We start from the raw sequence: 23,004 nt of genomic DNA, 5'->3' as shown, positions 1-23,004 counted from the left end.
GACTGCAGAAAAAGTGTGAAAGCTGATGTGTGAAGAAAGTATTTCTCCAAAATCCTGCTGGGCTGACAGCAGCAAAATCCTCATTCTGAGTTGTGAGCTGACGCGATACCAGAGCTGCCGTGTGAGCAAGAGTCAAACCAACAGACAGCATCTTGTCATAAAGGAAAAGACTGGTTTCACTGCAGGAACACTTTAAAAAGGTGCTGAAAAAAGGATGGCCAGAATGGTGGCTCAAGGTGCTGGGAGGTTTCAAAGCCCTGCAGAACTCAGTAGACAGGGATTCAGTTTACGTGACTGCACATGCAGAGGAAAGCTGAGACAATAAGGATTCAGAGATTACTTTCTTAGAAATGGAGAAGACAAAAAAAACCCAGGAAACCTGGGAGATGGCCAGGAGGATAGAGAAAAGCAACATTTACCATCTTTGCCAAGCAAAGAATGTGAGTCTCTTTGATTTCTTTTTACTAACTCACTTCGATATAACAAGCTTGCAGCAAGCGCCATTTTTACCAGTGCTCTTTGCATCTGATACGCCACTACTGAGTCAGTATTGGTCTTCATCACAGACTGGGCTGGCAAGATACCCATCTCAGATCTATTCTCATCTCTTTGAATTATTGTAGCACATCAACAAAAAGAGCTGCTGAAGTAAAACTACTTGATGTGATTTGTTTGGATGATCAGAAAGGCTTTGAAAAACTCCAGCTGCAGAAAGCAATTGGTGAAAAAGAATAAATGAGCTTCAAGACAAAGTTTGGTATTGTAGATGTAGCATTTATATAACAAGAGTAAGTGGTCAGGCTCTCCTTATGGCAAGGGTTAACAACTGAGTGCCCCAAGGCTCAAAGCAGCATGGCACTGGTATAATTGGGAGTGAACAGTGAGGAGCAGCATCTGCAAATGATGCAAAATGTTTCAGTCAAAAGGCTGTATCAGTGACTGTTATGTGCCATGCAAGCTCTAAGCAACCTGAAGACAGGAATTCGTGTTTGGACCACCACAGGTACCTTTCTGAGTAGAGATGTTTTTTCTTCCAGGAAGGTACAAACAGTAAGAGCACTAGGATGAATTTCCTGCTGAGCTCTGGCCCTTACAGAGACCCTCCTGGAGATACACCCCCCCGCCCCACAGCTCTGATCAAGGCCAAGGAGATGTTCCCTTGGTTGGAGGTGACTGCTTTGTATTGGCACGTCTATGGGACAGCACGGCCAGTAATACAAATCAACTGTACAGTAGCAAACCCTGCTCCCGCCTGCTATCCTCCTCCACTGCGTGTTGATCAGAAGCGACTGCCAGCACAGCCAGCAGCAGTGAGGGTACCCTCAGAGACAGCACACTGCATTTGAATAGCACAGGGCCCAGGACACAGTTCTGCATCCCAAAATAAACTGTCCAAACTCTGCCTCAGGCTGGTTTGGGAAGCACATTTCTACTTGTCCCTGCCATCAGCTCTGCCTTCCCTTCAGGCCACCACATTTCATCATTGATTTCATCACTGCTACCTAGCTTGTATCGTTAAGGTAAGCTAGCACGGGCAGGTCCTGGGGTGAGTGCAGACCCTGGGTACAAAGCTATGGTAGTGCAGGCACAGCTACGATAGACTGGCTGTCTCTGCACAACCCAGATCACAGATTACTTCCAAACATGACTGCCAGTCAGCTGAGGCGCCCAACACTGCCCTGCTCCCAACAGGGCCAGAAGAGATGTTTTGAAGACACTATGAAGAGCTGTCTACAGCTCCCTATGCACAGGCTCAGCGTGACCCAGCTAATTGGGGAGTAACAACAAAACGAGAACACACCGTCAAGAAAACCACATCTTTTGTGGTGCTGGAAACAAATGCGTGGGTAGCCGAAACCCAGAGAGGCTCTTCATCAAAAGCAATCCAGCCTGAACCTCCCATGAGAGGCAGAAGCTGTGCTTTGCCCTCACCATGTGAGTCACGTGGGGGCCCATTCATCACCACAGCAAAATCAAGTGAAGTCCCAGCTGGGTGGCTGTGGTTTGGAATTTCCACACACACACACCACCCCCCCACCCTCCCCGGGCAGCACCGCAGGGGCCCATTCATCATCGAGGAGGCTGCGATGACCTTGCAGCCTGCAGGGCTGTATCTGTCGTGCATGTGCTTTGCAATGAATAAGCCATCCAAACTCTGCTCCTGCAACGGTGCGATGATGGCAGGAATGCGTGTATGGAAGTCAGTGTGCCGGGAGATGGCTGCTCACGCGTGCGCCCCGTGAAGCTGCTGGCAGCAGTGTTGGCTGCCAATTGCTCCCGATGTTCTGCATGGGAAAGCCTCATGCAACTCCTTATTCTTCATTCCAGGCACAAGGTACACTCGTTGGAGATGCCACGACTTGCAACACTAGGGAGCTGGGGATCTTTCCAGATGCCCTGGAATTAGTGTAGCGACTGTGCCACCTTGTGCCAGTAACATTTACAAATGCATTTTAATCTTCCGCCTCTTAGATTTTAAAACCACCCTGATTTTTCTCTAACAAGGCCAATCAGGGCTCTGTGTCTCCTCCTCGGTCATGGTCCTCTACTTCCTCCAGGTAAAGAGGGTCCGTCCAAGGGTGGCCTACAGGCTCTGTGCTGCTGATCACTTAGTCCAGCTCTGACCTCCTCTCTGCCTGTTGCAAATCAGACAGTCCTACTGACTCCAACTGATGCTGGTGTAAATGAGACACACACAATACAGAAAAATGGCATTGTAGTCCTAATAATAACGAGGACATTTTACAGCTGAACCACCTTAGGGGCTATTTGGATTTTTTTTCAAATACGTGTTTTTATTCAGCCAAATGCAACGTGGCCTATATGGGAAAAAGAAATGCAGGATTTCACAAAAAAACAGTCCGAACCTGATTCTGTATCCTGAAGCTCACTGGTTTAGAAAAGGATGGTAGGATTCACAGAGAATAGACAACTGAGCAGAAACTTCAGTGTGATGCTCCAAGCTGCCAAGTGCATAAGCAGAAGAGAACCAGAGGCAGGTGATTTTCCTCCTGTACCTGCTGAGATGGAGGTGGGAGCCCTGTAGATGGGAAGGGACACATGCAGAGAGGAGATCCCAGGGTGATCCTAGGGCTGAAGACCTTGATCTAGGGCTGAACAGATTCTGCTAACAGATTCAAAGGTCTTAAGTGCCTTAAACTCCCAAGAATAAATCTGGGTGTAAAATGGGTATAGTGAGCAAGTACCTACACAGAACCTGCAGCATACTATATAGTTCTTTCAACTGATGGAAGAAAAGTAGGAAAATAACTAGTGGCTACAAGCTGAGGCCAGACAACTGCTACCTAGAAGCCATGATCACATCTTTACTCTGGAGGGCAATCAACTGCTGGGACATACCCCCCTGGGATACAGCAGGTTGGTTAGTGTTTCCGCTCATGGGCAGTTGGACTTTGGTGAAACCCAAGGGCCTGTGCTCAACACACAGTGAAACCTAATGTCCCTCATTGCCTGCAGGCTGCAGTCTAACGGCATTAAACTATGAATACCTCTTTGGGTTTACGTTTTACAAATCCACGCGTGCTATATGACGTTGTCATGCTAATGCAAGCTGTGCATATCCCAAACATCCCGCAGAGCTGTGCATGGGAGCTCGGACTGGCCAGAGGGCAGCTGCTGTGCTGGCGAGATAAGAGACAGAAGACATTTCAGCACGGGAGAGCTGTGCGATGCAGGGGCAACTGCCAGGTGTTCCCATCACTGCACCAGCACATAGGAGCAGGAATAAGGCCATGGGCACACATGCCTGTCTCTACTCTGTATCAGACATCCAGAAGGTGTATTTGAATTCCCTTTTGTAACATGCTTCTGTTTAAGGCTTGGCCCTCCCAGGACCACCCCAAAGCTGGTGAAGCATATGTCAAGACTCACTCAGTGAAAAAGAGGTCAAACATGTATGAGGACAAAGATACATGTAGGCAAGGACAAAGATACATGTAGACAAGGACAAAGATACATGTAGGCAAGGCACAACTGTAAATCAGGGTTTATTCCCACTATAATCCTGCTCTGCTGGGAGATCCTAGATCTCAGTGCTGATGAAGTAGGACCTCAGCAGAGTCCACACCCTCTGCATGGCAGACTCTGATTGTTTGTGACACATTAAGGGGGTTTTCAGATGAAAGACATGGGAGAACCAGTTTTTAAAAAAAAACCAACAAAACAAGACACCTCACACCTTCCCTCTTCTCCCCTGGGCTTTTCACAGCACCTCATAAGGACCCAAGAACACCAAGGCAATGCCACTGGCAGGCAACAACAGAAGGAAGGACAGGGGGGCATACAGGAGGAGCCAAAGGAGCAGCCATGCACTACGCCCTTCTCTTGCCTTTCACATTCCCCAAGGTCCTGGCAAAGGAGCAGGAGAGGGGAGAACCGCAAAGGTGTGCTCAGAACAAAAACCAGATCAAGACAAGGAAACCCAATCAAAATAATACAGCCTCTGAGGCTCAAGCATTGCACAAAAGGAGGATCAGAAGTAAGCTGGGCTCTAAAAGGCAGAGATGACACCGAAACAGGGTGACAGTGAGAATACAGGAGGGCAGAGAATAAAAGTCGATCCATCTACAGGAGGAGGAGAAAAGGAGAGAAGGGAAGGAGGAGAAAGAGGGTTATATTTTCTAGATTTGGGGTTTGGAGACTTGATTCTGATTTTTTTTTTTTTTTCATAAAGGATCTCACACCTGATATTCCTCGTTCCATCCATTTCGGTTCACCAAGGGCAATGAAGAAATTCTCCTGCCTTTCGTATTCCTCCTCATCTACTATCTTAACCCTTACGGTCTTCCTGTAGGGACAACAAGAGAGACAACCGTGTACAGTGGGTCGGCTGGCCAGAGGCGAGGCGGCAGCAGCAGCAGCAGCAGTGGCGGCGGCGCAGGCTCCCTTCCCCTTCCTTGGCCTGCCTGTTGGACACGGGCATCCGTCGCAGCTGCTCCTTGGGGAGCGGGAGGGTGTTAGGGGGAGAGGGGGCTGGCGAGGGGAGTGAGGAGGGAGGACAAGGAGGAAGAGGACCTTGCTGATGGTTAGTGGAAGGCGACTTCTGCAGCGCATTTTCTTCAGTGTCACATGGTAATGGAAAAGGTATCGGCTGCCTGGAAATCACCAGGGACCACCCTGGGGTACCCACTGCGTTTTTAGCTGGAAGATCAATTGCTTCTGCTGCCCTCACAATTAATAATAAATCTGCAGGGACCCTGGGCTGGGAGCCTGAGGAGAAGAGAGAGAGATGGGCACTCACAGACAGGTTCCCCAGTGGGGCGAGGTGGATCTCTGCCAGCGGGCTACAGCTCTGTCAGCTGCAAAGGAGGCTGATCATTCTAATTTCCATTTTCAAAATGGCATATCTTACTGCTTTTTCTCCTCGACAGCGCCTGCCTCTTTCCCCTGACCTGTCCCCCAAGCGAGGACGCAGCTTTCCCCAGGAGCAGACAGCTTTGCTGCGACCTCGAGGGGGCACAGTGGACTAAAATGCCTCCGAGGCTCAAATGGAAATACCCTGAGTGCTGGAGCAGGGCTGGCCCCTTCTCCCTGCTGCCAGCTCACCTGGCTCCCTCCAGCAATGCACACAGCCGCTGGGAGCCCTCAGGCAAACCAAAGTGGGGTGTCAGCTCCTCTCTGTCCTCATCTCCTGCTCCCAGAGCCACCCTGCAACAACCGGACCAGGGGCTGCACAGCCTTTGCTGGGTCCTTCTCAGAAGTTACAGGAGCTGCTTCTCTGCCAGGCCTCAATTCCTGACTTTTTCTAACACAGGTCTGACTGCGACACCCTGTAAGACCAAGGCTGGGCAATGACCTCCTGAGATGCTGGATGAGTTTCTAGCCAGCATCTTCCCGCTGACACTACAAAATTTGCTCGGACCCTCCAGTAGGGATGGTAGAAGGTCTTTGTCAAGCCTCTGCAGAAATATGGACAAGCGGGAGGCTCTCCATCATTCTCTCTCTGCCCCCCTCACCACTTTGCCTCTCCCCAGCCCCAGCATCACTCCCCATGCCACCCCACGGGTACCATGTGACACAGTGTGTGCGCACAGCAGGGTTTAGGGCAGAGCAGTTGGAGACAGAGAGACAGCAGAGGAAGAGGAGGAGAAGAGGAGGAAGGAGATGGAAGAGAAGAGGAAAGAAGAATGTTAACGTTAGTCTGCAGGGCCAGTACTACACCTTTCTGTAAACTCATATCCACCATGCGGGGGCTCATCAGCTCAATGAAGAAATTCTTGTTTTTTTCATACTCCTCATCATCAATTACCTTGATGTGAACTGTTTTGCTGTGGACGGAAAAATAATAAGGGTCATAAAGGGGAGAAGGGAACAGAGAAGCAAAATTGGAGGAAGGAAGGAGTTGAATGGGTACATTAGAAAGTCAAAGTTTTCTCACCCACTGAACAAGCTCAATGTGGCCCTTGAGAAAGGCTAAAGACCCACTCCTGCAAGTGACAGTGGCCAATTTTCTGTTTAACCCACAGGTACGATGGCAGGCCACACTGTGTAAAGCAAAGTTAGACCAAACCAGCTCTGATCCCCCAGCAAACCGGCAAGTGGCTCAGGAGTTGCCAGCACGGCAGCACATGGCTCAGAGTGCGGGTAGTGAGGTCTGGCAGCAGGCTTCCCTCACCCTGCTGCCCGCCGCACACCACACACACACATGCAAAAGCAGACACACAAGCACACGCATCCTGCAGGCACCATGCTGCTGCCTCCCTACTGGCAACACCCGCCAGCCGGGCAAACACCCGCTGGCTGCACGGGCTGTGGGAAAACTCTGCAACCTGCAGCTCCAACACGATTCACATCAGAGGGAACCCTAGGTGATGTGGGTTCATCAGCTGCCAAAGGGACAGCTTCATCAGTCTGCTCTGGGAGGTGCTGGCTGCTGGAGCAACCGGGCAGCACATCCTACGTCTCTCCTTCAGCATATTTCTTACAAGTTCTTGGAGCATCTTGTAGGCAAAGAAGAGCTCGCTCTGCCATGGTTTCTTTTACAGCAAATACATGCCTCAGGCAGAGGTCACTGACCCTTGGCTTTTGCATGCAAACAGAACAAGGGAAATGAGTGGAAGGCTCTTCCAAGGCACTGACTCCTTCCAGCCAGGGCTGCACTGACTGTTGCAGGTTGAAAATGACTCCTGCGCTCCCCTCACTTTCCTGGTAACTGCAAGGCATCATGCAGCCTCATCCCTTGTTCATGACAGAAGGCATCAGTGCTTTTATTCCAGGCTGATCTCACACCCTCTTAAATGCAACATTGTCTGCATGTGCACTGATGAGCACATATAATTACATGCTCGTATAAATGCAACTGCTCTAAACCGGCATGCGCTTGCCATCTCTGGTCTCCTGGACTTCCAGTCTGTCCCAACCCTAAGCTGGAACTGCATTTTTTAAATGAAAAGTCAGTTCCACATAAAAAGCATTTCCCTTACCCCAAAACAACTGTCCCTGAGAGCCTCCAGACCAGCTGACCCCCTCCTGCCAGTGAATGATGCCCCACTTCCCACAGCTCTGTACCCACATGTGGCCCTGAGGCTACAACTTTCCCACGCTCCCCGTCCATCCTCAAAGTTCAGATCAGCCCCTGGTGCATTTTGTGCACAACCAGTCTTGGCTGGGGATGGAAGGGAGGAGAAAAGCAGGACTTGCAATCAAAATGCTGCCACTGTCAGCAGTCCCCTGAAAATCAACAACACGGAATAGGAGAGTTGATTGTCATCACTGCAGCTTGCATTCTTACTGATATCATTAATGACCACAAAATTATCCAGTCATCCTACAGTTTGACCCTCAAGTCATAACTGCTCCTGCACTCTGACCGCAGAAATCCCATTCCCTGTGCTGGCTCTTGTTTTGTCTTGGTCCCAAACCCTGTCTTTCAAATGATGGAATACGGGAATAGGGGGAAGAGTTTGGACAACCTCTGCATTAGTGAAGGAATATGCAAGAAAAATCACCTCTAATTCTTCTTTCTAAGCTAAATCAGCTTTATTTTTGCCAGTGTTTGCTCTACCCCTATCCTGTGCTAATGCCAGCAAGCCTCCCTTCCCTTTTCTAGACCCTTTCAATCTCCACTAATCCAGCCTGAAGGATGTAGGATTTTAAATGATACATCTCTGATTTAAACGTTGGTGCTCTGCTAAGACTTCTTCACGATGATTTTGTTGCATTTTCATTGTAGAGGTTGACTGAATTTGGCTTTTGAACCAGATGTTGTCTGGGCCCCTGATATTTTGCAAAGCTTGTTCAATTTGCTGAGTTAAACCTACAGCAGATTCATAGCTCTGATCTTTTCCTTGCTCATATACTACAAAACAGAAGGTGAGATTTTTAAAAGCAGCCAGTGCTTTCTGAACGTGGGTTGCTTTTTAAAATCCTATTCATAATTACCATTACTTATGGTTTCTCCATTCTAGGAGCTCCAAATTAGTCAGTATTGCTTGTCTGCAAAAATTTGGGAAAACAGACCCTGTTTCCCAGGGGCCAGCTTAGGTATCACAACAAAGCTATTCTAAGGCTTTATGCAATGAATATTATGCATGCACAACATTTGAGTTTGCTTTCATACAGCAACTTTCTTTTCTTTCTCTTTTTCTCTTTTTCTCTTTTTCTCTCCTTCCTTCCTTCCTTCCTTCCCTTCTTTTCCATGAGGTGGCTCATTCATCCCCATGACTGGTCTGTGCACATACCAGAGCAGAGGAGAAATGTTCATTTAATGAGGACGTGTGCCCGGCAGATGATCTCCCCGGCCATGTGCTGTGTGTATGGAAAGCCTGATTTCAGGCAAGCCCCTCATCTGTGCAATGAATACTCAAAGCTGTGGACTGAAGGAATAATGACTCACTGCGTGCACATTATGTTAAGTACAGAGATCTCTACACAGCCTACTAAGTAGTCCCACAGCAGTGAGATTTCCTTAGAGTAGTCTTTTTTTAACATTAAAAAAAAAAAAAAAAAGAAGTCAAGAAAGAGAAAGAAAACACATTGGGGATCCATAGAGAGCTACACAGTAAAATGCTGGCTTTGCAGAAACAAGTCCCCTTGGGTCAGGAAACCAAGATAGCAAACCCTCCGGACTCCTAAAGCAGCTCAGCTCTGCTGCAGACTGGACCACTACCACACACTCAAGCCTCAGGTGGCTTTTCAAAAAAAGGTGTCTGAATTTGGTGAACAATCCAGTAAATTCCTGGTTTCCTACTTTGCTACGAGCCATAGGGAGACCACAGGGACCTTTTACCTGGCTCTGAAACAAGAGGTGAGGGGCAGAACTTCCACAGACCAAAGTTGCAGGTGCCCTGCATGGACAAAGGCAGAGCCTTACACCCCTCTCCCAGTCTGACTGAATCCAAAAAGAGGAGGAGGTGCCTGACCTCCCCACCTTTGCTGAGAGCCAGTGAGTGCTCAGCAGGTCCACCGCACCGTGAGAGCCTTGAGACCCAGCACAGGAGCCCAGAGGTGCGGGCTGTGTGGCCAGGGGATCCCGACACCACCGCGGTTGGGTGGTGTGGGATGGAGGGCTCCAGCCAAACTGCACCCGCGGCCTGCTCTTGCTCCAGAGCCTGCGTGTTGCCAGACCTCCCCATGCAAGGAGAAAAGGAGCACAGCAGAAGTTTGCAGGGACTGTGCAGTGACATGGGAAGGTAGGTGAGGGCTCACAGACCCAGTGCCACATAATGGGGAGTGGTTAATCTTTCTCTGGGATTTTGCGGCAGAGAGAAGAGCAGCATCCCTGCTCCTGGGTTGCTCTGCAGCCCGCAAGGATGGGGGCGTGGGGCTGGGCTTCCTCCCTTGAGGGAAAGTGCCCTTCTCTCAGCTGGCTGGCTGCTCCGGTGACTGTCACTGTGGAAAGCTCAGCACTGATGGAGGGTCATTGCAATGGCCCGTCAGGTCACTCCTGTCAGCCTGCTGCAGCTGGTGGGGGCTGCCTCTTCCAGAGTCTGCAGCTTCCCTAGCCACTGTGAGCATCTCGCTCCTCTCCAGGGCTATGAAAGCAACCGTAACTACAGCTGCGTCCTGAGCTGTCATAAATCATCTGGAGGCCAAAACACAGATTGCTCCTGTGCAATCTCATCTCTCACCTGCAGCCACACTGGGAGCTACCACCTCGGAAGGCATGGAGAGTGGAGGAGATGGATGGGGAGAAGGGCTGGAGCGTAACACCACCCCAGGAAGACATCACGTTAATGCGAGAGATGTGACAGGAGGACACCGAGAGGCAGAGAGTGTGCAGGAGTTTTGGGAACATTTTGCTGCAAGAACATCCTGACAGCTTCTTGAAATTAATGGAGGCAGAGGCGGGCATGAGAGGGGCTGGCGGCACAGCAGCCCTGACAGGCAGGCTCACCGCAATGGGAAGCAAGGGATCTGAAGCCCACCTTGCTCAGCTGAGCAGCTTTCATTCCCCAGCCTCTGGCTGCTCTGCATGGGGAAAGGAGGACACTTTCCAGCTTTCCCCTTTCTCTCTGACAGCTTGATCATGGCCAAGACATACCTCAGACAGCTCGAAAGCAGAGTAGAACAGAGGCCATCCAAAAGCCTCTTCTGGCAGCAAGGAATCACTCTGCAAACCACAAAGCGCCCTTGCCACCACCAAGCCCCAGCATAGTCCAATCTCAACCCCTGCAAGGGTGTCTTAGTGGGAAGAGCTCTTTAATTCAGGCCCCAGTTGTGTTTTCAGCAGTCTGAGCAATGCTTTCGGTTTGGGCTGTGACACAGCAGGGCAAGCTGAGAGCCAGCATTCCTGGGGAACACCTGGCCATAGAAAAGTCAGGACAGCTGCTTGCTTGCTCCTTTTTCTCTGGGGTCATTGCAAGCTGACACCAACAGCCCTCAGATGATGGCAGTCCAGGCTCTCCTTTCAACATGCAGTTAAAAACAATCACTGATTTTAAAAGTTAGGGATGGGAAAGCTCCTCTGGGGACCAACATTAAGTATGAGATTTCCCTGAGTAAGCAACAGAAGATGAAATGAACAGACATCGATCTTCTCCTAAAGGACTTTGTGTACATGATGTTGCTAAATTCCCCATCTGGGAAGTACAGAGGATAATCTATAAAATCATTTTATTTGACAACACGTCCACTTCCAACACATAAGGCAACAACTGGATGGTTATTTGATTAATGTGCTAGAAAATATTGAGTATCTCTCTGTGTGGAGACTCTCATTTGCAGAAATTATTGCCGAGGAGGTTAAGAGGATGTGTCTGTGTGACTTTGGAATGTGAAATAAGGCTCAGCTCTAAAAACAGCATAAGTCAGGAGATGTCACATAGTGTATACCATTGAAACAGATAGGGCTGTGCAAGGGCAGGATTTACTGTCCCTGGTGGGATGCTGTTAGCCAGGATGGAAAGCAGCCAGGACAGCAAGGTAAACATCCCCGGGACAGTGAAAGGTACCAGGAGATCTTTAATAACTCATTAATGTGAATCATTAGCGCATACACCTTGGGTCAAGCCACAGTGTTCTTGACACATCCTGATATACCCAAATCCTCATGTGATTTGCTGTGGGTGCAGGTCCCTGCAGCATGAAGTTCAAAGCACGTGGTGCCAGTCTGACTCTTCCCCAGAGCTCTGCACTGGGCTGGGGTTTCAACATAAAACTACAGATAGTACCTATTCGCTCTGCCAGAAGATCTCGTTGAGAAGTCCAACTGCAGAAATGCTGACTAGGTAAGATGTCAACAACTGAGGCAAACCAGAGGGGATTAAATAAGGCTATATAGTGGGGAGCTGTCTTTGCCCAGCTCACTGAGAGGCGGATATTTAATAGATCAACATGACAGCGCTGGCAGGTAAGGTGAAGAAGTCAGCAAGAGAAGCCCTGATATGATGCACACAGTCACATGGAGTTGCACATCAAGTAAGCCAGAGTGGGACAACCTGAGCCATTTTGAAGCAAAGAATTATGCTGTCACACAGCACAGACAAAGATGGGAGGTGTTTGAAGGGGGAGAATCATTAGATCCCAAAGCAGATTCACTAAACTCACCAAGGAGATGCTGAGTGATCTTAATTTCAACAGGAAATGCTGGTAATTTAGGAACCTATCCAGAGTATGACCAAGACAGACAGGTTGCACATTGGTCTTAAGCTCATGCCCATGAAAGAAGATTTTTTGGCTCCCATGGGGATTATGAAGGGTGGGAACAGGTTTTGAAGCATCCAGCTGAAGCCACTGGTGATGGTCAGTTTGTTCTAGCAGCCAGGTCAGAATTGAAGCCTCTATGGTCAGAGCAGACATCGGTAACAATTTCCTAAGCAGATGTCAACAGGATAGACAAACTGTCAGGATAGAGTTTCAAGCAGGTCATTGATGTGCAAGGTACAGAAGAACTGGTGTTAGTACAGAAGCTGGAGACAAGCCATTGTGGGCCAATTTCCAGGAACTGGCTGTGTCATTCATGAGGACCTTGGAGGAGCACCTGTGCAAGAGCCATCCCACTTTGTGTAGCAAACACATGGGGAATGGCCTGAACAGCTTCACTACCAGATCAAGTGGCTGTAAAGTATAACAGACAGAAGCTCCACCTCCCCAACTGGATTTTTTTCTCTCTTGTCTTCAAGCTGGCCTGTGGGATAACCCAATGATAACTAGGTATCATCTTATCATTAAAATAGGGTTCTCTGCAGTACCATCCAAGCAAGTCACTTGAATCTTCTGTGCTTCAGTTTCTATATCCATGCAGTGGCTGTGATCCTTATTTCTCACAGGGATTTGACAGGGGACAGTCCCTACTTGCTTTGAACTCCTAATGTGAAAGATGTTACAGTGATGCAGCCATAAGGAGGGTGAGGGAAGAGAGCAGACAGAGCTTGAAGTGCTGGTGGAAGCATCACTTATTCATATGAGTATCAACTTAATCTGCTTCCTCTGATTTGGTTCCCATTTGAAGGGAACTGTGCATTTCTCTGGGGCATCTCCTCCTCCTTGCTAAAGTTCCTTTACACCATTAGGGAACCAAAAGACCTCAGAAAATAGGGCTGGAAGCAATAGTTTGCACTCAGCTATCGCCCTGTCTCTGGGCAGAGCCAGCCCCACCAAGCCATTCCTGACAGGTAGGTGTTTGCCCAACTGGTTTTTGAAAGCTTCATGGTAGAGATGGTTTTCTGGACAATCTTTCCCCATATTTCAATTCTTTACCCCTAGGAAGTCCTTTGTAATGTCCACCAATCCTGACAAGGTATAACCTGCTTGGGAGGGGAGGGGGAAGAAGCCTTTGGCACTGCCTCCTGACTCACACAGCAAGGAGGGCTCCCTATGCCCCTGCTGTCCCTCCCCACACAGGCAGGGGCTGGGACCTGCCCAGGCGACCCAGAGTCCTTCTGCAAACCCCTATCCCTGCCATGCGTGCAGCACACAAGGGACCTCTGCTCTATTCCTGTGAGGACCAGGACCAGAAACATCCATCTCTGCTACAGTGAAGGGGGAAAAGGTCCCTGAGGAAGACACCATGCAGACACAATGCAAGAAGTGGCTGTACCCCGAGGTGGAGATGAGGACTCCAGTCCAAAACCCTGTGTGCCCCTCCATGCCCACCTCCCTGGGACTGTGTGGGACTCTGCTCGGGACCACCAGGAGCTCGGGGGTACTGCCCGGCTGGCTGTTGGCAGTGCAGTTTGTTCATATCACACCAGGTCTTCATAAGGGCTAAAGGAGGAAATATTGACACAGAAAGGCATTTTCCTTTCGTGTATTCCCCATGTAATCTTGGCTAATTAGTAAATTGGCTCATGTTTCCATTAGAACTATTGAAAACGCTTTAGTAGCTGACAAATGATAATTAAAGGGACATTACCAAGACTAAAGCCATATTTTTAAAAGTCTTTACTTGTATTAGAAAACTTTAAAGTGTTACCAGTAAAAGATTTATAGTGATAGCCGGTAAAAAAAATGAATCCAAATTAAAAAAAAATAAATTTGCCTAACTGTTATCCTTCCTCCATCCTGGATGGCAAACCTAAAAGGGTCACTTTGTGGTCATCTTCACTTTTCAATTTGTGCTTGTTTCCTGCACAGCAACCCAGCCCTCACTTCCTCACTTCCCACTGCCACCCAACCCTGCAAAGAACCACGAAATGCTGCCAACCTCACATGACAGTGTTTCACACCTACTTTGTACCTGTGCAAATAACTGTACCAGCAATGAGAAATCAGAGCTGCTAAGCAGAAGGCAGGTGAGCCCACTAAGCACTGTCAGGCCTTGCAAAAAAAAATCCTTAATTACCTGGTATGTTATTCAGGGCAACTCAAGAGATGCTGTATATCCACATGTGTCAGCCATGGGAATCAGCACCAGAGACAGTAAATGGCAAATGTCTCACACTCAACTCGGAAGCCCTGAAGAGCTGGAAAGGGCATAGTAGGGGAGCACCAAAAAACACTCCAGGAGCTTCCTTAATGTAGTCAGCCCTGCCAGACAAGCAGATTTCCAAAGCACTCTATATTTAACTTTGTTCAAACATGATAAAATGCTCTAATATGTAGAGTTCTTCAAGGAAAGATGGCACAATTTTGTTTAAGAATTTCTGCAAAGAGGGGAAAGACACAGTTTGTTAAACCCCCTGTCTCTCAGCTGAGTCCACACTGCTGATCAGCTGAGTTGAGATATTTAACTTGGGTTGTACAAGCATAATAGCCCAGCTCCACAGGTTTTTTTCTTTATTCAGTTTAATAAAGCTATTTTTTTCCTGTTAAACATTTTCAGCTACAATCTTTGTTTAAGTTCCTCTTAAAAAAAAGAAATCTAGGCTGATCTTCCAGCCTGTTGGCTCCAGATACTGAAGCTGTATGTAGAAACACAAGCGGGCCCTTGCCTGGCCTGCTGCAGGTCAGCTTTTTGTTGCTGACCCTACGAGACTTGATGCTTCAGGGCCAGGGGAGAGCAGACAAAGTCTTGACAGCCTGTGGAGCTATTTGTTGAGGTCTGTACAATAAGCATTTGTCTCGTACAAGCAATAATTCAACTTGGCAGCCCATGAAACCAGACAGTTCTGGTGGGTATCAGCCTGGTGTAGGTGCAAAGCAGTGCCAGGGCCCTGGGCATGGACATTTCTCTCCTCCCTACCTTAGGCAGGTTCCCAGGGGAACAGCTTCACTGAGAAGATGCTATGCCCTTTTTCTCTCAGACAGGAATTTTAAAAAGAGCAAAACCTCACCCACAACCCCACTGTCATCACACAGTACAAAATTTAAGAAAAAGTAGATGATGGAGAACAAAGGAAGGAAGAGAATTTATTCCTTATCAAATGTCTTTAAATTTTTCTGCTTCCAGCTTAGTCTAACACACCGCAACAAAAGCCTATGATGTCAAAACCCATCATGGATGTTGATGGTCAAATGAAGTACTGGAGATGCTTTTGTTTGCTCTAGAGAATGGCTCCAAAACCCAACAGTGTGTGTGGGAGTGGGAGTGCCCTGGAGGGTAGGCTCTACTACCTCAAAGCCCCTTGAGATGTCCTGAGCAAACACAAAGCTGGCATTCAGCTGGTAGTGACCTCTGTCCCACCACAGTGCTCCTGATTCCCACCTGCAAGACACTCATCACTGGCTGGTATTAGCCGTCCAGTACTTCAAGCTGTCCCCCCTGCTTTTAGACTTTTCACTGAAGGCATGGAGATTTAGAAGCTATATTTAGATGTCTTCTCTATTCTTCAGCAACAGGGTTGCCATGGAGATGCTGGCGAGGACAAGAAGGTGGGGACAGAGGGGGAGAGGAAGTTGAGGAATGAGAAGTGCCAGATTCAAAACAACCCTCACCAGCCTGGGAAGACTTTAAATTCCTCCTCGGGCAAAAATTGCTGAAGCTTGTTAGCCAAAGTGAGCCCCCAGCACTGCCCCATGGCGTGGCCCTGTCACGCATTGCTCAGTGCTTTGTCACGGCAGGTTTGAAGAGACCCAAACAGCTGGCCTTCGGGCACTGTCCTTTGAGAGAACATGCCCACATCGACCTGTGCTTGCTGCCCTGGGGCATGCACTGAGCACTGATCCCTGCCTCAGCTCATCACTCCTGTGAGTGCTGATAACCCCCTGCACCCTCAGGTCATCCACCACTGGACATCCAGAGGACAACCACCCACATCCTCCTCTTTGGGCACAGCTCTGGAGGGCTGCATGACACCCACAACTGGCTGTAGCTCAGCTGAGCTCTACACAGCCTTCTTTGATCTCTCTTCAAAATTCAGTTCTCTGAACTCTCAATGAATTTGCAAAAACCTTCTGATGTGGGGTGCCCAAAACCAAACCTGCAGTGTTGCATGGCATCTCAGCAGAGACACGCTAGCCACTGCTGCCTGAGTGCCAAAAGCAGCCCTCTGGGAGCTCCATTTGTGTCCTGCTGCTGCCATGCTGCTTCACGAGCTCATATCGACTCTGTACTCAGCTGGCTCCCAGCATAGCTGGGGTGGCTTTGTCTCTGCCACTGACAGTGGAGGCAGACAGGGAGCCACAGCTGGGGACAGAGCTGCCCAAGGCTCCCCAGCAGCAAGGGCAGGGGCACGCTGGCACACTGGGGACGAGCCACCCAGCACAGAAGGGGAGGCTGATGGCCACAGAGACCTCAGCTTGCTGGTCCTACTGCCACAGGAGCCAGGCTGTGGTGGGAGCGAAGGTGGATTACAGGCAGGGATTGCAGGTCCTCAATCTCCCCCATGCCACATCCACATCACCCTAGGCTGGCATCAGCCACAGGCACAGCCCAGAGGTGCAGCTGCACCTACTGTCCACAATACTGGCAGCACAGACAACATAAGTGGAGACCAAGGGCCCCTCTTAACATGGCTGTTGCCAAGGCTCACTGTCCTACACTTACTGCACTGACAATGAAATCTGGCTTTCCAAGAAAGGTCAGAATACTCCCTTCAAATCCCAGCGTGGGAGCTGGCATATCTCAAGCCCTCACGCCTGCCTAGACCTCTCCCTGGCTCCTGCACACAACAGCATTCCCAGATTTCAGCGCTCAAAGCACATCAAAAATGGTGGGAAGCGAAGCAAACTTTCCTGTCACAAACCTCTCTGGACATCAGCCTCATGAGTCCTTCTTTCCCCTCCCTTGCCCCACTCTTCCCCCGCAGCCGTGCAGGCAGTGCTTTCAGCTCAGCAGGGTGACGTTCAGCCCAGTCACTGGAGTTGCCTACATTCAATGGAGCAGCAAGGCAGCAATCTGTAGGAAATTAATGAGCTGCAAACAATGCTGTGCAGCTGCCAGCCTGAAACGAGCCCGCTCTGCACGCTGCAGATACAATTATTATATATGAATAAAAGGAGCTAGAGCCGGGGTTCTTTGGCTCCAGTCACAGGCCTCCTGTGACCAAGACAAGGGACAGCACACCGAATTGCAATTGCAGTAACATCAAAGTTGCATATCCAACCATTACACTGAGCCAAGATAATGCATCTTTTTCCAAGGCCCCGTGCATTTGAACGGGCTCACTGTTTTCTCCTCTTCTGTAGCACTGAAAATAGGGTAGAGAATACTCAGTTACACTATTTCGTTTTGCTCTTTGGGGCTGTTTTAGTTCTATTTCTTATCAAATGAAAACACACCGGGAAAACCAAACAAGGCCACTTGTTAGTTTCCAGGAGCAAATGCCTCGGGAGGAGCTGCAGGTTCCAGGAGGAGGCCAGCTCTGTAGGGCTTCTACTTCCAGTATCCAGAGCTTTAGACCATAAAAAAGCCACCTCCTTATTCATAAACTGAACAAAAATCAGGTCAACAGCCAGCTTTACAATGAAGAAGAGTGTTACAGAGGGTTAAATCTAGGAGCAGGACAACCTTCAAGCCTCACTTAATTCTGTCAGTGACCCAGCTTCACCTCCCAAAGAGCTGGGCTGCCAGTCGCTCCCATGCCTCACCACAGCCGGTCCCTTCACAGGACAGCCCGGCTCAGCCAGAGACAGGAACAAGTGCTGCATGCTGGCATGGCCCCATCAAACATACCACAGCCTGCACAGCCCTCACTTGCCCAAGCTGCTCTCCTTTAATCAACATACTCCTCTATCATCTTACTGCTATAATTTCCACCCTAACACTTAGCCCCATCTCAGCCTTCACATGTGGATCCTGCTTAGTGGGAAGTGCTTTTGGAAAGCCTGCTGACTGATCCACATCAGAGGCAGTCTGAACTCCTCCTGGGGTCCCTGGCTGACAGACAGGAATCTCCTCCTGCCTTCTCTACCTCATGACAAGAGTTAGCGTCAAGGCCCTTCACCCTCATCCCAACATGCTTCTCAACACTTGTTCCTCTTCTTGCTGTCTCAGCTCTCCTATTACAACTCCCTCAACACCTCAGACCTTAATAAATGATGCCCTGTCTTCTCCCAAGTTTTGACTGCACCACTGAACAACTGTTTGACTTGACCTGTCCTGACAAAGCCCAGCCACACTCCTGATACACATTGGTGTATATCCTATTTTACTCCCACTGAATGTTGGGTTTACAGGCTGATCTCACATACTTTTCTCCATCTTGTTAGAACCGCAACCTGATAACAAAGAATAACCATTCTCCCAGCCCTGGTCTTCCACCCAGCTTGGTGCTGGGTGCAGCACTCTTCACCCCAGCATCAGTAATCACATCTTTGGAGGTTTAGTAACATGACATAACTGCTCTGAAGGTTAAAACCTCATGCAGACCTCTACAACAAATCCCTTGTGGTTTCAGAGGAGGGGCTGTTGTTTAATGAGCTCCCCCTTTGCCCTCCTAGCCCTCTCACCTTAAAAATGTAACTCCCTGACACCTTCAAGAGTCTTTCCCATTATGGGACCTAGAAGACTTAGGACTTGAAATCTCAGCTCCTGAAGAAAAAGGAAAAGGTGGACTTGATTTTTTTTTGAGCTGATTTTTATTTTTTCTGAAAGGAGGTCCCATCCCAGCTCTCTGTCCAGCCAGAACGTGATTGGGTTGCAGTACCATTGGTGCCTGAGCATTGCTCCTTCCCCGGTCCCTGCTCCAGCCTCTGCTTTCTTCCAGCTCACTTCACATGTGCCCTGCAGTGAGTGTCAGAGCTCTTACGAGGAAACTGCTACACGCCAGGGAGACTGTCAGGAGCAGGAGCCTTCTGCTCTGTCTGTCTGTTTACCAGGGTGTCTGTCTGTGTTTATCAGTGGCTTATTCTATTTTTCAGATGCTGTCCCTAGCTCTGCTCCCTGCCATCACAGTCCCACTCACTTCCTTAGCTACCCCAGAAAGGCACTGGGGTAGAATGTATGCTGAGTAATAAACTCTAAGTGCTAAAAGCCCCTCAAACTGATGCTGATCACCCACAAACTGGATCTGAACATATGCCTCTTTGGTCTGAGGTTCTCCCCTGGCTTTGCACCTGTAGCTAGGCTGCACTTATCTTTGTTCTCCAGAAGCAGAGCTGAAGCAGAGAGGATATCAAAGACTTGTTTGGCTTTGTAGGCAGCAATCAGCTGGAGCAGCCAGGAATAAAACACATGAGCAAGAGCTCCCCCGGTCACTCCCAGGGCACTCTCCTGGCCTCCCCACTGCCAGGGAACACCCCTCGCACCCAGCCCAGTGCTGGCTCCATGCTGCTGCACAGCAGCCTATTTCTATCCTGTGACCCATCCGCAGCAGCATTGCTGGTGCACAGAGGCTGCATGAGTGCAATGAGAAGTGCCCTGGGCCCCCCAGGTCCCTACCCCACACATGCTCTCCTGGGTTAGCGGGTGCCACCAAGCAGGAGCTCACCAGCTTGGGTCTTTGAACCCAGAGCCAGGGCCTGAGCAAGGGTCAGAGGAAGACATTTAAGGCTTTCTGAAGTAGTCTGAAAAGCCACTTCCCTTCCACTTGAGCTGTCCAAGACTCAGAATCATGACACTGGAAAAGGAGAAATGAAGCTGCCTGGGCAAGCATCATTTGCCCTACTCTCATAGCAAGGCTGAAGGTGAGTTGCACATCCTACAGCTGTAGAGGAGAGCCTGCGAACCCCTGCAAACAACAGGCATGGACTTTTTCACTGTCCTAATCTTGAGAAGGGTCTGCAGAGCCCACCTTGAAGCTGGAAATAACCCCCCATGGAGAACTTAGAGATGGTCTACAGAAGAGACAGCCTGCAGCTGCAAAAGCTGGCTTTGTCAACCACACACACCTACAGATAACCAGGTCACATCCCACTTCCAACAAATTAGAAATAATCCGGTGTTGTTTTTTTGGGTTTTTTTAAAAAAATGTTTATTTACCAGTTGGTGCCTCCTACAGAGATAGACATTTAGAGATCTGTGACTGTGGAAAAAGGAGAAAAAAAGCTTCTAATGATACTGCCATCTCTTTAAAAAGCAATGATAGTAACAGTCCCTACTAGCCCTTGGAGCTTCACATATGACTTTGCTCTGTCGGAGTGTGACTGTACAGGATGGCAGCGTTGGGCTCTATTTAATTTTAGCCCAACTGCTTCAGATCAAATTTTCACAGGCTCCAAAGAAAGAAATAGCTTTCATTAGAGACAAGAGTTATTAGTTTACAGTCAAGCTGGACTCTTTCCTCCTCATGCCTCAGCACAAATAATAGCAGTTTTGCAGGCTAAACGAGGCTCTCCTGGCCATCTGTGAGACCCACTGAAGACTGAAAGATTGCCCAGGTGTAATTCAGGATAAAATCTGGGTTTTGGAGCATTTAGCACTGCTGAGATTCAGTTCTGAAAGAGAGAGGGCCCAGCCCCATGTATTGAGCCAAGAAATCCTCAGAGCGCTAAGAGACACTAAAACCTCCTCTTTTTTTGTCTTCTGCTGCCAACAATCTGATTTGAAATGACCAAGAGTGAACATGTAGGGTGTTTTTTGGTTGTTTTGTTGTGTTGGTTTTTGTTTGGGGGTTTTTTTTGGTTTTTTTTGTTTGTTGGTTTGGTTTTTTTTGCAGTTAGTGCACCTTTCAGATCCTTCAGTGCCTTGTGTTCCTCAAACAGGGAGATGGGCTCAAATCCAGCCCTTCCAAAAATGGATTTAGGCAAGATTGCATCCCAGATTGGATTCACCCTCAGCATCTATGACACCATCTAGCTTCATTTTCTTCTTTTGGGGGCTATGCGCTTGTATGTGGCCTTGCTTTCCCGAAAATATTCATGGCTAGGAGTGCAGTGCTCTTCTTCAGCTGCACTCAGATGAGCTTTTTCCTACCCCTCGAGGTGTTAAGGTTTTGCTCAATTCAGGAGAGATTTGTTATCTTTACTTTAATCTAAAGAGACCTCCATTCTTTGGAGCCCCTGGTGCCCCGCAGAACTACGCCACCACCCAAAAGCTTGCTTGGCCATTAAGATCAGCTCTGCGTGCTGCATCTCCACCATGCTCAGCTCTAGCAACACCAGGGGCTGCCAAGGGCTGCCTGGCCCAAGAGAGCTTTCCTGAACGGGACATGTCTTTTGGCCAGTGGTGGTTACTGGCAGGCCTCCATCAAGGCAAGATGTAAGGCACATCCCAGTCCCATCCTGCCCCCCTTGTGCAACCAACACCAGCTAAAGATACAGCCGCAGCCCTTGCAGCCCCGGCCAGGCGAGATGCAGGTTTAATGAGGCTTCCATAGCAACGGACTTCACTTCAGCAGGGACCAGGATGCAGAGGACAGGGATGCTTGGGGGGAGAGGTGCTCCTCAGCCAGGGGAGAGCTGCACCAGTAAAAGCTTGCAGCAGTGGGGTATGAGGTTTTTTCCTCGTTGGTACCAATAAAATTGCCGGGCATTCAGTTCAGTTAGCTGCAGCCAAAGAGGCAAGCTGTGCAGTATTTTTAACAGACAAACCTGGGCCTATTTCTGTCATGAGGATAAATATTTACTAGTCAGCCTTAATTAAACTCAATCACCCACAGGCAGAAATGTTAAAATAGGGATAAATCAAGGAGCCTGTTTCAGTCTACCAATACTATAAACAACCTTTTCAGTAAAAATGGGCTTCTGCCAGAGTTCATAAAATACAGTGGTAGAACTGGCCAATACAGAGCTAGGAGACCTGAGGACAGCTAAGGTCAAGGAGGAAGTGGTGTTGGTTTATGTTTCATGGATGGTGTCCTCTGTGCTAGTGCAGGGGCAAAAAACACACAGAAAAAACCCCACTGCTGATGAAAAAACTGGGATAAAAAGATGTTGTAAGCCTGACTTTCAAAGAAAAATAGAACTGAGACAATTGCCTCCTGTTCTCCATACTGATCCTCTTACACTGTGTGCAAGAGTAAGGACACATGCTGGCCAAAATCCCACTTTGGTGTGCATAGCTCTAAGTATTATATCAGCAGGGGCTGCCCTGTGGCTGATGGACGTTTAGGGATCCATGGATTATTTCTGTGAAATGTGGAAAATACCTCTGAAAAGCTAGCCTATTACTAGTATTTGCTATTCAGAGGGTGACACCTCTGCTGGAAAATGCTCATGGGGTCACAGATCAAAGCCCCTGTTTCCATTATAAATGAACAGTATTTTTCCAAACTGCAGATTTTTTTCAGGAATTTCTTCTTATTTCCTTCACTGCTTCCTATCAAAGGATTAAGAAGACTATAAGCCACTCAAAAAAGAAAGGTAAATATTAATATTTTCACTTCAGTCATGAGAAACTGAGGCATGGAAAAATATTCACAGGGAAAGGGAATACCCAAATCTATGTATTTGACACTGGGAACATAAATCAAGGCCCTCAGAATTGCAGCTTGTTATTGAAAATTCTGGCAAAAATCAGGTGCCTCTAAAAGCACCCCTAAAATCAAGCACCCCAGCCAGGCACCCAAACCTGGTTTGCACCCCATATATCTGTATGTTAAAAACAATAATCACTGTTTCCTACTTTTTTCAGCTCAGATCCTTGTATTCAGACATCCTTCAGTTCAGAGCAATCTGCCCAGTACCCTTCCCTCCAGAACAAGCTATTCCTGTTGATGCGAAAAGTCATCACTTGGAGGCACCGAACCCTTACATACGCTGATTTCGTATACATTACTTCCCATTAGTTATGTCTCTTCTGCTAAACTGGGTTCATGTCCTGTTATAAGTCTACTGAAACACCAC

The 23,004-nt window shown here is 48.6% G+C and overlaps 1 protein-coding gene across 4 annotated transcripts in view; it reads right to left on the bottom strand.

Annotated features, from left to right (window-relative positions):
- The window catches only part of SLC8A3 (solute carrier family 8 member A3), a 149,207-nt gene that overhangs the window by 20,078 nt on the left and 106,125 nt on the right, over nucleotides 1-23,004 (bottom strand). For 2 of the 4 annotated variants that reach the window (XM_074824318.1, XM_074824320.1), the window contains exon 3: nucleotides 6,181-6,287. In XM_074824318.1, the coding sequence (XP_074680419.1) occupies nucleotides 6,181-6,287 (107 nt within the window). Of the gene's footprint in view, nucleotides 1-4,703; nucleotides 5,257-6,180; nucleotides 6,288-23,004 lie in introns of those variants that run through there. The other 2 variants (XM_074824319.1, XM_074824321.1) reach the window with 2 other exon arrangements.

The sequence above is a fragment of the Strix aluco genome, chromosome 4 (assembly GCF_031877795.1).
Source record: "Strix aluco isolate bStrAlu1 chromosome 4, bStrAlu1.hap1, whole genome shotgun sequence".
In the NCBI taxonomy this organism is placed as follows: Eukaryota; Metazoa; Chordata; class Aves; order Strigiformes; family Strigidae; genus Strix; species Strix aluco.
Note: the sequence above shows the minus strand (reverse complement) of the source record. Positions and strands in the feature narration are given on the sequence as shown.